Source organism: Stegodyphus dumicola, chromosome 6 (assembly GCF_044657685.1).
Source record: "Stegodyphus dumicola isolate Sdum_Otavi_A_Nest chromosome 6, ASM4465768v1".
In the NCBI taxonomy this organism is placed as follows: Eukaryota; Metazoa; Arthropoda; class Arachnida; order Araneae; family Eresidae; genus Stegodyphus; species Stegodyphus dumicola.
The window spans coordinates 81,878,681-81,895,819 of NC_140773.1; the positions used below are offsets into that span (position 1 = coordinate 81,878,681).

The following is a 17,139-nucleotide window of genomic DNA, read 5'->3' on the forward strand; positions in this document are numbered from 1 at the left end:
GTTTTAGTAATGCAGGTAAAATTGTATAGGGAGGTATAATGATCGATTGATGTATGTTCCTACTTGTTTACAATAGTGGATCTGTGGTCAGACAGAGATATTAAGATGATGCCTTAGAACTTCATGTAAGACTTTTCAGATGTGCATATGGGTTTGATTTTTTTTTATTTAAGGATGATAATGCTTGTCCACATTGAGCAAACCCCATTGATAAATTCCTTGGAAAGAAGACATTGAGTAAATACCTTAGCCAGAAAAATCTCCTGATCTTAACACAACAGAGAATTTACAGGAGCTAGTATATATAGTTGCAAGAAGACATCCTGCACCTAGAGATGTGAATGCCCTGAAGACCACATTGCTGGAGGAATTCCCCAAGCTATACTCACAGCATTATTGCTAGCATGAAAATTTGTTGTGGCATGTGTGTACAAGTCAGAGGAAATCACATTCTATATTTAATTCATAAGCCTAATTTTTTTTTCCCATATTTATTCTTTTTTTTTCCTGAAATCTTTTAACATGTTACCATTTTTGTTGCTTCATGCTGCTGTTTTATATCATATGTTATGCAATATTCTGTGTAAGTTTATAAAATTATATTTGAAAAATTCATGTTTTTGTGCATGTAAAGATAATTTTGTACATCAGCATAGGGAAATTTGAAGATAGGAATTGCATTGGTATAATATGAAGGAATTTTGGATTACATTCGATGAGATTAGCTAGTGAAGATGGATTTAAATTTCTCATTTCTGATGACAGTTGCTCTGAATTCCATTTCGTATACGATGTGTTAATTCATGCTGTATAAATTGTGTTCTTTCATACAAATGATTTTAATTTAAGTAATGTAATTTTTAAATGTATTGAAAGGCACAGAAAAGCTTTTGATAGTTTATGAGCCTTTGGACTGCAAATTGTGAGGAAAGCACATATGAATCTTTTACCTTTCTGTGGTCAAAAATACTCTTCAGAATTTAATATTGAATAAATTGATATATTTGCACATCGTGAAACATGATACTGCTATTTAACAAGTCAGTACTCTTAAATAATATGTTACCACTTATGTACATTTTTTTCAAAGCATTTATTTGTTGGAAAAAAAATCACTTAGTAAAATGTTTTGTATGTTTATAATTTTTAATCATTAGGTCCAGTTCCAATTTGTTCTTTTGACTGACACTCTTTATTCTCCACTGTTGCCTGACATGCTGAATCATGATGACTTTGACGAAGGTATGGAGAGGCCATATCCACGCACTATTGTTGCAGTTGAAGTTCAAGATACTAAAAATGGGGCAACTCACTATTGGACACTTAGTAAATTAAGGTATATTTTGTATACTTTTATGCAGAATGTTTTTTCTTATTAAAGTTGTTACTTATTTGGAATTTACCTGTAAAGTATTTTTTAAATTCTTTTCAGATTTTTAATAATTTATCAAGTATATTCTTTGCTTTTGTTATTTTTATTTATTTATTTTATTTTAGAGAAATAAATAATTTTTATAACTGTTATATGTTTTATAAAGATATTTTATATTTACATTCTTCATTTATTAATACATATGCTTTTCTGGATTTTCTATTGAGCTAATAAAATAGTCTTTTCTTATTAATAAATTTTTTCAATGTGTGATAATAATATGAATAAATTTGTTTCTAATATCTGTATTTGTGAGCTAATAAAATAGTCTTTTCTTATTAATAATTTTTTTCAATGTGTGATAATAATATGAATAAATTTGTTTCTAATATCTGTATTTGTGTAAATTTTTTTCAATGTTTTTTATATATTTTTCATATTTTGTGCATAGATTTAACTTCTAAATTTAGAACTAAATAACCAGTATGTTGATTATTTAGCTCTAAATATATATATATATATATATATATCTTGTAAAATATATTCAATGAACAGTTGCATGAGAATATATGCTTGCAAAATTCTTATGAAATCTTACATTGCAACTTAAATGGTGTAATTTTTAAATATTTAGAAAGGGGTAGAACATGATAAAATTTTTAAAATATATACATATATATTTAAATCTTTTATAGTTTATAGCATTTGCATTATATCACCACAGCATGCATATAATTAGAAGATGCAATAATATTTTTGCAAAATTTCCTAATAAAAATGTGCTGAATATCTTATATGCTAAATATATTATCCTTCTGAATGAAACTGCCAACTTCGTTAATTACATGAAATGCTTTAATAAATTTAGTAATTTCTTTTAGAAAATTTATTGCTGTCTGTAGGGCTAATCTCTAAATTTGTGGACAGATTTATTTTTCTCTTTATTTAGTAAAAAATTGTAAACATTTGTATGTCATAAATATCTGTGATGTGCGTACAATATAAAAAATACAAAATGCATAACAAACTGCATTAATTTACTCTATTTTACCTATGCTGTGTGTTAGATATCCTCATGTATATTCATGCATTATTTGAAATAAGCTTAAAAAAATTTTTTTTTAATACAGTCAAAGTCGTTAATTCGGACACCCATAATCCGGACCTCAAAGCTACAAACTTTCTCCGCATGCGTCTAGTTGACGCATGCGCGTAAGACCTTTACGGCTGCAAATATACATGTGCGCATGCGCATAATACTTTTACGCATGCGCGTTTAATGTATCACGGACGGTATAAGCTAAGCTAAAAATATCTAATTCAGTTAAGGTTGCAGATTGCATTGTTCCTTAATCTTCAAATTGGATCTGGCTTATTATTTTTTGCAGACTGTTAGAGCAATTTTGTAAAAGTAAGCTTGAACTTTTGATTATGTCAAATAGAATTTCCGATATATATTTACTGATATGTAAAGGATCTACAAAGTGAAAGTATGTTTCGAAGTCCATTAAACAAAAAGTGGAATTGCTGTAAAAAATGGATAAAGGCATATCCTTTGTTTCTCTAACCATTCTGAAATCTGTTTATCAATTTCACGCTACTCCGCAGCGGAGGAGGGGGAATGCCGCGGTGCACAATGAATTGGAAGTTGATCTGTCAGCACTATCCTTACCTTCAGGGCAGATGTTTTTATTTTATTTGGCTTATAATTCCTTACTAAATGTAATATTTCATCTCGATGTACTCCGTATTTGATATGATTTAAATCAAATTCCTCGTCATTATAATTCGCTTCCGATAGCGAAGAAGTGACAGAGGTTATTGAAAATGAAAAAATTTCGATTGACATATTAGTCGGTATTCACGATGCAGCAATTATAGGACTTGAACACAGCGGAACTTTGTAACTGAACAAGAAATTATGTCTGTTTATAGAATTAAAGAGAAAGTATTATGACATGAAACGAAGCAACTTAAACAACTTACATTGAAAGAAATGTTTAATAAAGTAAAAAAATAAATGTTTTTTTTTTTTTTTTTTTTTTTTTGTAAATTTTGATACCCTTTGGATAATAATTGTTCTTTATTTCATAAATTACAGTTTCATATTTTTAATTTTATTATTTCTGCATGCCATCTTACCAGATTTAAACTGATGATCTATAATCCGGAAAAATCGATAACCCGGAATCGCCGAAGTCCCGACGAGTCCGGATTAACGACTTTTGACTGTATATATTTTAAGTTCTTCAAATATGAGCACTTATCCCATTGTTCAGTAAAACTTAAACGCATCATTTAAAATTTTTTAAGCCACAGCTTTCTTATATTTTTTTGATGAAAAAAGGAAAAAATGTAAATTATTTTGAGAAGTGAAAAGCTACTCGTTGGAAACTTCTCCTCTAGGGTTGCCATATTTATCGGATGGTGCAAGGCACGCTCCTTATTGCCATCACCACAGAGTTTCCCCCCAGTTCCTTTGATCGCCATTCAAAGGAATGACATCAGGTTATGAAAATATCTCAGAGGATCCGTACTGTGGGTATTTTTTTCATAATTACAAAATTAGAATATAAATTTGGAAAGGACAAAAATGCAATTCAATATATTGTTGCGTGCTTACGGGTTCGTTACAAAATGAATGCACAAGTCCGATAAAAAAAATGAAGAAATTTTATGTTTATCACAACAAATATGATTAAATGTCCTCAAATAATCGTGCAGTTTCACAATATATCAGACAGTAGTATCTTCTAACTACTCAAATGTTCAAGAGAACTTAATTCGAAAACAGCTAAAGAAAGCTAATCTGCGAATTCGCTACAATCAACAAGAGCAGTTTTTTTAAACAAACTCTTAGAATAACAACAAACTAACTAACTCTCGAATTGAGAGGTTTTCCTCCTATTTATAAGATTTTAAAATCGCGCGCGAGAATTTTCTAGTACTTTCTCGAAATCAAAAAGAGATATTTATTAAATATTTAATGCACGCGCTCTTGTATTTTCAATTTTCCAGCTTAGCTTTCTTTTAATATTTGTCACACACTGCACTGCGCGGGAAATAAAACCATTTAATTTATAATTGAACTAACAGTAGCTTTTTAAATACCAAATTCATAACAATATAACAAGGTAATGAATGACACATATAATAAACATGAAATAACAAAAAATATATTACGATATGAATTTTTTAAAAAAAAGGTTTTGAATTGTTATTTAAGAAGCTAGTTTCTTAGGGAAGTGAACATGTCTTCCCGATCTGGTGACAATTTGTGTCTTAGAGAGTTCGTTTGCAGAATTATTCTGTTGAACTGTTATTAAGTCTTTTTTTTTTTTTTTTTTTTTTTGTTTGTTTGTTTGTTTTGTAAGTTCAGGCAAATTAGAGTCCGAAAGCAAATAAGCTGGTTTCACACGATCTATAGACACAGTAGATTTCAGACTGTTAATATCAATTGTGAAAGTTTTGTCCGTTCTAGAAAGGACTTTATGCGGACCTGTATATGGTTGGCGGAGAGGTGGCTTTACTCGATCGACACGTAAGTATACATGCGTACACGACTTTAAGGTAGCACTTACGTAACACTTTTCTTGGCAATGTGCAGATGTTGCTATTGGATTTGATTGTTGCATTCTATGCCAAAGATTCATGATTTGAGTGTCATACGGAGATATCTTAGATGATGTTATCATATCAATAGGCAGCTTGAGAGTTGTGCCGTACACCAGTTCAACACAAGATGACTGTAGATCCTCCTTTATGGCTGTCCTTGAGAGAAGATTTTAAATGTCGATGAAATCATTCAACAATGCTGTTGGACATTGGATGATAGGCTGTTGTTGTGATTCTGTTCGTACCTAAAATGCACCTAAATTCTGCAAAAATTGTGGATCTCATTTGAGAACTTTGTTCTGTTGTTATGATTGATGGGCAGCCAAAACAAGTTATCCAACAGTTTAATATGGCTCTGCAAATGGTTTCCATTTTCATAACTGGGATGGGAATGGCTTCAGGCCACCTGGAGAATCTATCTATTAGAGTCAAAAGGTAAACGCTGCCCTCTGATGGAGGTAACGGTCCAGCGATATCCATATGGATTTCTGAAAAACGTGCATCAGGAAGAGAGAATGGGCCCAATGGTGCTTTAGTATGCCTAGTAATTTTTGATTTTTGGCAGGATTCACAGGATTTCACCCAATTTTTGATATGATGTTTCATATCGGGCCATACATAACAAGAACAAATAAGCTTCATAGTAGCTGCAATTTCTAGATGTGACAGATTATGCAGATGATTAAAGATGAGTCTGCGAAAGGAATTCGGAACAAATGGACAAAGAATGTCCATTGATATGTCACAAAGAATATTACCATCAGAATATTGGCACGGTTTAAATTCCAGTTTCAAAGATGATGAATTGTTTTTGAGAAGGTCTTGTACCTCCAGATCATGCTGTTGAGCTTCCGAAATTTTTTTTTAATCCGAAAATTGAGATTTAGTTATGGAATCAATTTCAATTCTTGAAAGAGCATCAGCAACAATGTTTTTTTTTTAACCTTGCACATGCCTAATATCAGTAGAGTACTCAGAAATAAAATGGCACAATTTTCGAGGTTAATATTTATGAGGGTTCTGTTTAAAAGCGTATATTAACGGTTTTTGATCCATATAAATAATAAAATTTCTGCCCTCTAACATGTGTCAGAATTTCTTAATTGCAGAATAAATTGAAAATAATTCTCTATCGTATGCGGACCATTTCTGTTGACTTTTATTGAGTTCGTAGAGAAAAATGCTATAGGTTCCCGGGTTTGTTGAGACAACTGCATAAGTGTGCCGCCTATTGCGACGTCTGAGGCATCTACCCAGATGCTGAGCTGGGCTCCGGGAATAGGGTGTCTCAAAAGGGTAGCCTGAGCAATGGCATTTTTGGCAGCAATAAAGGCTTATTCAGCATTCTCGTTCCAATGTAATTGTGAGGATGAATCCTGAACATGAGAATGAGATTTCTTTTTATTAATATAGCCTTCTAACAATTTTATTAAAGGAGAAAGAATATGTGCTGCTTTAGGTATGAAACATCTGTTAAACATGCCTAAAAATCGGTGAAGCTGAGTAAGAGTGGTAAATTGAGGAAAATCTAAAATACATTTGACTTTGTCAGGAAGAGGTTCAATTCCATTTTCACTAAGGTGAAAACCTAAGAAATCAATAGATGTTTGACCAAAGTTACATTTTGAAACATTTATGCAAAGTCCATATTCCTGAAGTTTGGAAAATAAAGCTTTCAAATGCCTGCAATGTTCCTCAGAATCTTTAGAGGCTATGAGCAACTCATCAACGAAAGCATAAACACCTTCTAAATCCCACGTGACTTAATCTATAAAAAGTTGAAAAGTCACAGATGCATTGCATAAGCCGAATTGCATACGGGTGCTTTCGAATAAACCAAATGATGTGCATATGGCAGTTTTTGTGGATGTTGGCTGGGTTAATTGGTATTTGATGGTACGCCTTAATCAGGTCGACATGACTAAAAATTTTAGTACTATGCAATGCAGCAGTAAAGTCGGCTAAGCATGGAATAGGGTATTTGTCTTTTATTGTTTGAGCGTTCAATGCTTGATAATCTCTTACAGGTCTCCATTCCAGACTTGCATTTTTTGGAACCATGTGAACTGGGGATGCATAATTGCTGCTCAAAGGTCTCAAATGCCCCAATTGCATCATAGTTTGAAATTCTTGTTTTGCTATTTTTAAGCAATCTCGAGCTAACGGACGAGGTTTTGCAACCACAGGTGGACCTTTAGTTATGACATAATGAACGGTGTTGTGTTTAACAGGTTGGTTAGGAATTTAGTAATTGAAGGAAATTCTTTTAAAATTTTGTGGTATGGTGTATCACTAAACACATTTTTTACTGAATAAATGCCTGCATTTTTCACGCAGCCAACAGTTTCAAACTGCATTTTTAAATCTTTGAGACATTTGTTTCTGAGGTCAGGCATCAATTCAAAGAAATGGAGAAAATCTGCTCCAAGAATGGGTGTACTAACATTTGCTGTAAGAAAAGTCCATGTAAACTGCCGTCTTATTTGATATCCGAAGAAAGTGTTTTTTGACCATAAACATGAATAGTAGAAGAATTAGCAGCAAAAAGTGTTTGTTGGAGAGAATTCCGTTTTTGAGAATTATTTGCTGGAAGTAAGGACACGTCAGAGCCGGTATCGACCAAGAATGAAAGGTATGTTCTACGGTCACGAACGAACAGGCGATGTGAAACTTGAGGCAAAGAATAAGTCGCCTCTATTCTTTGCTGGTTTTGTTTCCCTGCCACGAACAAGGTTTTTTTTTTTTTTTTTTTTGTACATTGGTCTTCTCTACACTTTTTCCCCAAATGTCTATGATACCAGCAAACAGAATAATCTATCCTTTTGGAATTGCTTTTTTCGTTATTACGATCTCTGCGATTTGGCTAGTGACCACGAGAAAGAGAAATGCGATCAATACGTTTGTTTAATTTTTCTATTTCTTTAAATAATTTATCCTGAAAAGACTTATCGACTGTGCGAGAAACGGCACAATTCCCTGGGGTTGGATTTACTTCTAAAATTCTGTCGGCAATTTCTGCAGCTTTATCTACTGTTAAATTGGAAATTGCTGCCAGAATAGACTGAACAGTCGAAGGCAAATAATATAACATTAAGTTATCAGGAACATTTAAAGATTCTGCTCGACGTTTCATATTCTAAGCAAATCAGAAGGTTTTCAAGAACCTAATTCCTCTCCAGATAATAATTGGCGAATTTCGTGCTGAGAAGATTCTCTTGATCGATTTATTAACTCAGTTTTGAGCTTTGTATATTTATCAATAGGGTCTGGTTTCATAAGTAAATCCCGCACTAATGATGCAATATCTGGAGGAAGATGAGCAACTACATAATTATTTTTAGTAATGGTGTCTGTGATAGGTTTTAGGGGGTGGCAAGAGCAAAGGTATTTTCACACATAATAAACCATAAAGATGGGTCTGATCGGTTGTAAACCGGAATTTGGACGGCAGGAACATCAGACATTCTGCAAAGTTTTTAAGCCAAAATAAAAGCAAACATTTAACTAAAGAAAATGAAATTAAATGATAAGTAGGAAACAAAATTATAAAATGATCTATAATTACTACTCATCTGTGATTCAGAGGATGAAAAACGGTATAATCCATTACTTCTGGTTTGGAGATCTTGAGTGATGGCCTTGTAGTCAAAACCGAAAGTGCTTGAGAACTGTTCATACGGCCTGATTTAGCACAGTTCAAGTCACCATTATGGTGATTCCTATCATGTTGTTACCTGTATGTTTTACCACCAATCCTCGCATTCCATATCACAGATCGTGTTCTTACTGCATTAATATAAATATTAACTAGACATAGTGCACAATAAAAGTTAAGCTTTATTTCGGAACTCCCGACGGCCGGCCCGTCTCGCTCCGCTTGCTACTCGTAAGAAACTTCTCTAGGGTTGCCACATTTATTGGAGGGTGCAAGGCGTGCTCCTAATCACCATCACCACAGTGTAAAGTGGATGCTAGCAGCATTTGTTGTTGCAGAAGTTGCTGCTGTTATGATTGTGGGATCCTCGCACTCATTTGGAGTTCCTGGGGCACCCTGACCCTCTGTGATGGCAGATTATCCCTTCTGTGATCCATTGTTGCCAACACCGAGCAACTACTATATTGCTCTGACTGCTGACTGAGGTGGCGACCGATTCGCCTGTTCAACCAACCTGCTTCTCGGAGGTCTTTTATATGTCTGTTCTCAAAGTCTGACAACTGTTTGTACTACTGCCAGTTACATCTCAAAGGTATCTGTAGTCACAAATCTATCCATCCAAGTCTATAGATTTATTTGAATAGCCTTATAGTACAAGCAATCGTGCTTTTAAACTGTTTTAACTGTGCATTTCATTTGCGCATAGGTCACTTACCCGTCTCGTTGGTGTCAAAATTTAAATCATTTGCATATATCTTGCCAGATTACATTCCTGTGCATATATTTGTTTTGTTATTTTATTTCTCTGTTAAGAAAAATTCTGCTCTTTAGCATCATGATATTTTTATTTCTTAAGTTAGGAAATGAAACTTTTATGTTTCTCATTAATCCCAATGTGTAATATTTGAATGATGTATTTATTCCTTATATCCCCCCCTAAAATGTAAAGAATAATTCCACATTATTTTACATTTGAAAGTGATCTGTGGTTAATGCAGTTTTTATTATTTTGCATTGTGTTCAGACAAAATATTTATACGATTATAATTATTAATTTCTCTGAAGATACTTTTTTGTCCTTAAGCAAATGCAATAGCAATTAGCAACAAGTAAATATAATAGCTTGTTTAGTTAATGTTTAATTTCTTTACATTTACTAACATTTAAATAAATGTATCAAATGTTTTCATTTGTGTAGTTATAAAAACATTTTTTATTAATTTAAGCATAGCTAAGTGAATATTTATTCAGTTTTGAAGTGAATAAGAGATGTTTTTTCATGTATGAGGAATTAAGTAAAATACATATGTTATAAAGTTTTTTCTTTATAATTTTTATGCTGTTAAAAAAAAAGAAAGAAAAAGAGATTTAAACAAAATAATCTTTAGTAGTTATTGATAGATTTTTATTTTTGCATATTTCTGGACCTTGCATCAGACTTGGCAGCACTTTGTGGTAAATTAATTACATTATAAAACCCTTTGTTGCACATTATTGATATTCATAATATGCAGTTGATATTTTGGGACATTTGTATCGTGTGTAAATTTTTTCTCTTCTTTATTCCTTATGCAATTTACCTAGCTATCCTGAGTAGATACCCTCTGCATCACTAATTATGCATGTTCAATAGAACTTTATATAGTACACGCTGTTACTTGCATGCTCCAAAGTAAGTAATTTTTCTAAAAATGTACTGTAATGACTTGTAGACATCGGCTGGAACTTATGCGCAGCACATATAATGAAGACACTTCCCCAGAATCCCCTGAGACTCATGATGATTTTCTGCAATGCATCTCAGCGTGTGCTAAGCAGCGGCTATCGGCCGGCCTCGCCATTAACAGCTTAATTCCTTCGAGAAACAGGTTGGTCCTGTTTTTGCCGCCCTGTCGTAAATCACACAACTTTTGTGATGCGCTATACAAGTCGGCCGAATCAGTGTCCCATTTCTGCTGTCTCTTGTAGGGTGGCCACTGTTATTATTTCTTTCAGTGACTATGCAAGTAACCAAAACAATTCATTTACTTCATAGTAATAATGTATCAGTATTCTTTATTTGAAATAATGTAATTATTTTCTTTGCCGATGATTAATGGTAATCCATATTTCATTATCATGATCAACATTAGGCTTAATGCCAGTTATTTATTAAAAGACATAAATAATCTATAATAATGCATATTTTTACGATTGTTTAAAATATAGCCTGGACTTCTGTGACACTTTTATCATGTTTCTATATAAACTGTTTCATTTTTGGAAGGGGGGGGGTAATTGAAAGCAGGAAGTATTTTATACTAAAGTTAATTCTTGCATTTCTACTGTATGTGAAAGATAAAAATTGCAGTTTTAAACAAGTAATAAAGAATGGAAAATAAATTATTTTGTTTATATACAAAGTTTTTAATATTTACTTAATTTTTTCCATAATAAATTTATTGATTACTTTATTTTTTGACTCATTAATATTTAATACATAAGTAGTTAAAGAATTTATAGTTAGAAAAATGAAAATAATTTCATTATCTCAAATAATAAAAGTGCATATGTATGAAATATTAAATTTCAATATGTTAGTATTGAAGGGAACCAAAACATATCTGTTTAATAAAACGGTATAATTTTGGTTAAAGCATATTTAGTGGGGTGAGAATATTTAAAATGATTTATAATTACTATAATTAAATAAATAATTATAATTAAAAATCATGATTATAACACTGAAGATTAATAACAGATGTAATATCTCTTATAAATTCAGAACTCTGAAAAATAAATCATTACTAATTGAGACATTTGTTAAATATACTGCATCTTCCATTACATTTTTAATCAGTCAAATATTAAAATAACTGCATAAATTGAATAAATGTTTATTTGAATATTAAATGAATGCAAATAAATAAAATCAATATTTTCCCCCTTGTAGCAGTTTATTGCACTTTTTGGGTATATAAATGTATCATTTAAAGAAATGCCATTTCTTGAAAATTCTGTTTATTTTTATTATTGCTGTTACTATAATGCTCTGATTTATTAACTCTTTAGAACTATGTAATATTATCTGTTATTCATACTGGCATAATATTCTGCAATAATTGCAAGTCAGGTATACTTAAAATTTGTTGAAGATGATCTGATTAATGTTAACTGAATCAAATTAGATATGCACATATACCTTTTGTTTAAAGGATAGTGAACCCCCACTAGTGCAGAGTACAGTCTCATTGCTCTAGCATCTGTAACAGGTATTGGGAATCTATGGCACACATGCCAGATTTGGCTTGAGGAACCATTCTACAAAGTTATCAGGCGAAGATAAATCTCTCTGTCTCGCCTCTCTGAATCGCCAGGAAAGTTTAATTATCAGAATTTTGTTGCAGCACTTAATTTCTGGAATGAACACTGTTGTTAAAATAGTTAATTTTATAGTATCTCATTCGTCATTGGTACGCAGGCGATTTAAATCTCTTTTAGAAGAAATGGAAAGAGAATATGTGAATGTCCCCTTATACAGCTGTGTCCCTTGGTTTAGGTACTATCTTGAATAAGTTTGCGACATTGCATGGCTCACATTAAAGTTTTTCTTAATGAGAAGAATCAACATTTTCTCAAATTGAATGATAAAGAATGGTTATGCAAATTGATGTTTTTGACTGATATAACTAAACATCTTAATGAACTAAGGATTGCAAGGAAAGAGCCAAACAGTACTAGAATTTTCGAAAGCTTTGCTACCAAATTAAATATATTTTCCAATGATAACAATACTAGTGTTTATAAATACTTCTCAATTCTAAAGCACTTGCAAATACATCAACCTTAGACACAAATGAACTTTAAACCTGTGTTGAAGCACTTAAGGAGGACTTTTCCAAAATATGCAAAGACTTTAAAGTTTGCATGCCTATATTTTCTTTCCTTCCTAATTAAGCCAGATTTAATAGACCCATTGATAATCCACCCAATTTTTCAATTTGTGGTGGATGCAGGTTGATAATTTTCAAATGGAACTTATTGAAAAAACATCTTCAGAATTCTGCAAATTTAAGCAAAATTTATGGAATTATGACTAAATTTGGAAGATAATTCTAACGATAGATCGACAGCTGTTTTAAATTGCTGGATCTCAGTGCCAGAGAGATGTAATTTTTGAAGAAAATTGCATGTGCTCTGCTTTCCACTTTTGATTCTGCATATCTATGTGAACAAGTTTAGCAACTGAATATTCAGAAGCATGTGTCAAATTGAAAGTCACAGGCAAGCTCCTGATATCACAATAACAAGTAAAGCGATACAGGGACAACTTTTACATAAATACGTAACACATGACATATGTACAATTTAAATTTTTTATATATGTTGAAGGAATAGGCATATCTTATGTTTATTTTTATGTCAGTAAATACCTTTAAATGATACATAATGAATGTATAATAAAACTCTAAATCTGTATTTTTGTTTTCTGTTCCCTAACTCTGCATGCATTGTCGCAGGAATCGAATTGTTGCTGTGCAACATCCTGAATCATATTGGTAGACTGGTTTGGCGGTTGCTGATCCCTGATCTAAAAGGTTAAAAAGGCAGTAAATAGGGCTTACTTTTGTGAATTTTCTTTTCTGTCATGGGATATTTGGCTGTATTTCTTCATGAGTGTTGAAGAAGAATTTAGAGCTAAAATTATTTCTTAATTCTGCTTACTTTTGGGTTTGGTAAAAGGAATTGAATGCTATTGATTTCATAATATGAATGAAAAATTCCAATTCCTTTGGCTATTTTGTTTTATTGGCATTGCAATGTTGTCTTATTTCATAAAACTGAAAAATGGTCTCCATTTTTGAACTTTTTTATTTCAAAGTTTTAATATGATTCAGTTTAATTCAGTTCATTCTCTTGGTTGAGAAATGTTCATTATTTGGTATGTCAAATTTAGTAATATATTCTGCATTTTTCTCATCTGTTTGTTTGGACTGCATCTTGCCACATATGAATTAGAACTGTAATTCTGTAGCAGCTTTTCTGAGGCATAAAGTTACTTTCCATTTTTATGAGTTTTTTATTTTACTCATGACTGAGTGGTAAAATTACTTGAATGTAATTCACAATAATATCTATAAATAGTCAAACTCCATTATAATGAATTTTAATGGACCCAAAGCTTGGTTTACTGTATCCAATTTGATGAGGAAAAAATGGCTACTTTTTTAAAAAAATCATAGTTTAGACTCGTCAGAAGACTTTTAAGTTTAAGACTCATTTAGAAAGTAAAAGCACTTTCACATCTCTGTCTAAAATACACTTTAATAATTGTCATTTGTCTACATGTTTGCAGATTACAGTTCCATTGAATGGTAAACCATTTTAGCAATCTTCTTCAACATCCTTATGCTTGGCTTGTTTAAAATGTTTCTTCAGATCCAAGTTTTTTTTTATTAGTATGAATCCATCGAATCTCGATTTTCTTGAATCATAAAAACTGTAGATTTAAGTAAATATTCCTGGTAAATATTGATTTGGCTGTGTACATTTTATATTGTTTTTAATAATACCCTATCTTCAGGACAGAATGCTATAAATTTACCACTTGGCATATGTATGGATTTGTGACACCAGAAATTTCCCCAGTACAGAATGAGAAGAGTTAGATAAATGAACATGAGAGGTTTCTCCTTTTTAGAAAATATGAAAATGGATGATAATTTCATCAGTAATTTGCCCTGTTCAGTGACCAATGAGAATGCATTTATATTCTCCAAGATATTTGTAAAGGTGTAGCAGCCCTTATAAAGAATAGCCTAAATTATCTAAAGAATGTAAAACTCTTATTCAGAAGTTAAAACTTTGGCAGCATTTTAAACACTGAAACCAAACAAACCAAATAAGGATTAAAAATGTCCATTCTCTGAAAACATTATATGTAAAATTTCTTATTGTTGTAATGTGTTTGGTCCAATGTAATATGGTTTACATTTAAAAAAAGGGGGTGGGGTAGAAGAGGATATAGGAATGATAATTATGGTATATTTGATAAAGTACTCAAAATTTAAATATAAAATTGTGGTCACCCTACTGTTTGCTTTTTAAATTTTTATTTATTATTTTTTATTTTTTGCTGAAATTCATGTTTTATGATTAAAAAATTATAATGTTTAATTTCTTATCAGCCTAGAAAGCATTTTATAATTTTGTCAATCTGAAATTCTTTATCTGGAAAAAAGACTATATTTTTATGTTATGCTTTATCATTTGCTAGTTTATAAAAGTTCTATTTGTTGAATCACATACTTGCATTAAATATAATATAAACTGTTTATTTTGTGTAAGAATTGAGTACATTTTTATGCACAACTAAATTAACGACTGAAAAATTATACTTAAAGTATAATGGAAAAAATTTATAGTTTACTAACTGGTCGAAATATGTCTGTTTTATAAATTATGCCTCTTAAATAAAAATTTGTTTTAAAACTAGGAAATGAATGAATAAAACTTGCAATCAAAAGAGAAGCTGATAATTCAGTATCTTATTTATTCAATTAAAATTGCATTTATTTTCTTCTCCCTAGTAATTTTGTTGTGTATATGTATGCATGTGTATACACATGCATAAATAAGTTTTTATGAAAAAAGTAAAACACTTTTATTTCTGTACATTTTACATGTGTATTTACTTATTTGTATCCGTATGTGAGGGTATGTATGTTTTGAATAAAATAGTAAACTTGTGATTAAAGCTTGACATAGCACAAATTAAATAAACGTTCATTAATTTTGTCCCAATTTTATTATTATCATTTCGTCATATTTTTCCATTATTTTATAACTATCTCTAAATAATGTAAATTTGTTTATTACACCTCATATTATTATATCTCATATTGTTTTTTGTTAAATAAATAAGATAACTATTTATATTTTTTTACCCCGTTTCACCTCCTCTTTTCACATTCTTTCGAGACAGTTAAGTTCATATTACTCTTCCAGATTACCAAAATGTAATCTTTGTAACTTCTAAACTTAATTTTATAGTAGTTATTAACACACATATGAGTTGTATATTGATATATTTTATCTTACTCATATGCTTGTAATTTGTTTTCAAAAAGGAAATCTTATTCATAGAATGCTGTAGAATTTTTCTTCTAGAAAATGCTATCAGGCTCCAGTATTGGCACATAGCAAGCTTGCATGGCACTTGCATAAATTAAAAATGAGAAATATTTCTAGTTTAATTAACTTTTTGTATGATTATCAGGTCACGGTTCTAAAGTATTCATTGGTAATATTAATAATCGATGAGAATCTTAATAATATTATATTGTTAGCAATTAGGAACATGAATTACTTGTGTAAAAATTCTTTAATGCCGCTAATTATAACAAAATTATAAATTAAAGAATGTTATACACTAATATATCATAAAATAAAATCAGTGAATGATATTTAACCTTTAACTGCTGTGACATTTTTTCGGCGTAATTACTGTGAGCAGTCTCACAGACAGCTTTAAAGAAATGAGTAAAAATACATACTTTTATGCCTTTTTAAGGAATGTTATAGATACTTCATGCATATTTATGGAATTCTAATTCATTTAAATCAATATATTTTAAACATAAATCATTTAACTTTACACAGTTAAATTCATATAAAAAATGGCTAATTTTCTTGGTTTTATGGAACAAAGCTTTTAAAGAACAAAATATTTTATTAAACATGCATGAAAATATGTGACTTTATTAAGCGTTACTGTCTATTAAACCATAATTCTACAACAATTAATTTAATTATTAAAAAATAATAGATTAGTGTATCTTTATTTACAAGGATGAATCCTAAGATGATACGCAGTCGAAACACATTTTTGAGAGCACTGAAGCCACACTGGTTCCTTGCATTCCAAGCATTTGTATGCTGTTTTTCTCTTCTTACAAGGTGGGCACAGACTACATATTTTTCTTGTTGTTGACAAGATATTCAATATGTTGTTGACAAGATATTCAATTTCTTTTTGATGGAGATATAGGAGACTATTTCTTGTAAAATATGAAGCCATATTTATCATTTTTACAAAAAACAAGCATCCGATAAATAACGTCTAACATCCACTAAAACTGGTACGCATCTGCCGTGAGCAGTCTCCTAAACCACTTAAAAAGTAAAAAATGTGGTAACTGAAGCCATAATAAAGCTAGAAGTGTGAAACTGGATATGTGACCTTGTGGAACAAGTTTGGGAAGATAGTAGGAAGGACAGGGACCAGGGTCCGTTTTTAGGGGTGGAAGCAACGGTTAGAAAATCTTCAGCAGTGTCTCAGACTGCTCACAGTAGTTAACGGTTAAGGGAGATCAAATTCTTCTAGTTTATTAACTGACCTCTAAATACAAACTGAGATAGAAAACAAAAATTGCAAATTTTGACATTAAAGTATTTCATTTAGTTCTTGTCATAAAAGAGTCAAGCATTTTGTATTATATTTATTATAATGAGCATA

The 17,139-nt window shown here is 31.1% G+C and overlaps 1 protein-coding gene across 13 annotated transcripts in view; it reads left to right on the top strand.

Annotated features, from left to right (window-relative positions):
- unc-104 (kinesin family member unc-104) overlaps positions 1-17,139 on the top strand; it is a 248,891-nt gene that overhangs the window by 134,708 nt on the left and 97,044 nt on the right. For 11 of the 13 annotated variants that reach the window (XM_085818584.1, XM_085818589.1, XM_085818586.1 and 8 more), the window contains 2 exons: positions 1,158-1,336; positions 10,355-10,510. In XM_085818584.1, the coding sequence (XP_085674710.1) occupies positions 1,158-1,336; positions 10,355-10,510 (335 nt within the window). The remainder of the gene's footprint in view (positions 1-1,157; positions 1,337-10,354; positions 10,511-17,139) is intronic. The other 2 variants (XM_085818595.1, XM_035356178.2) reach the window with 1 other exon arrangement.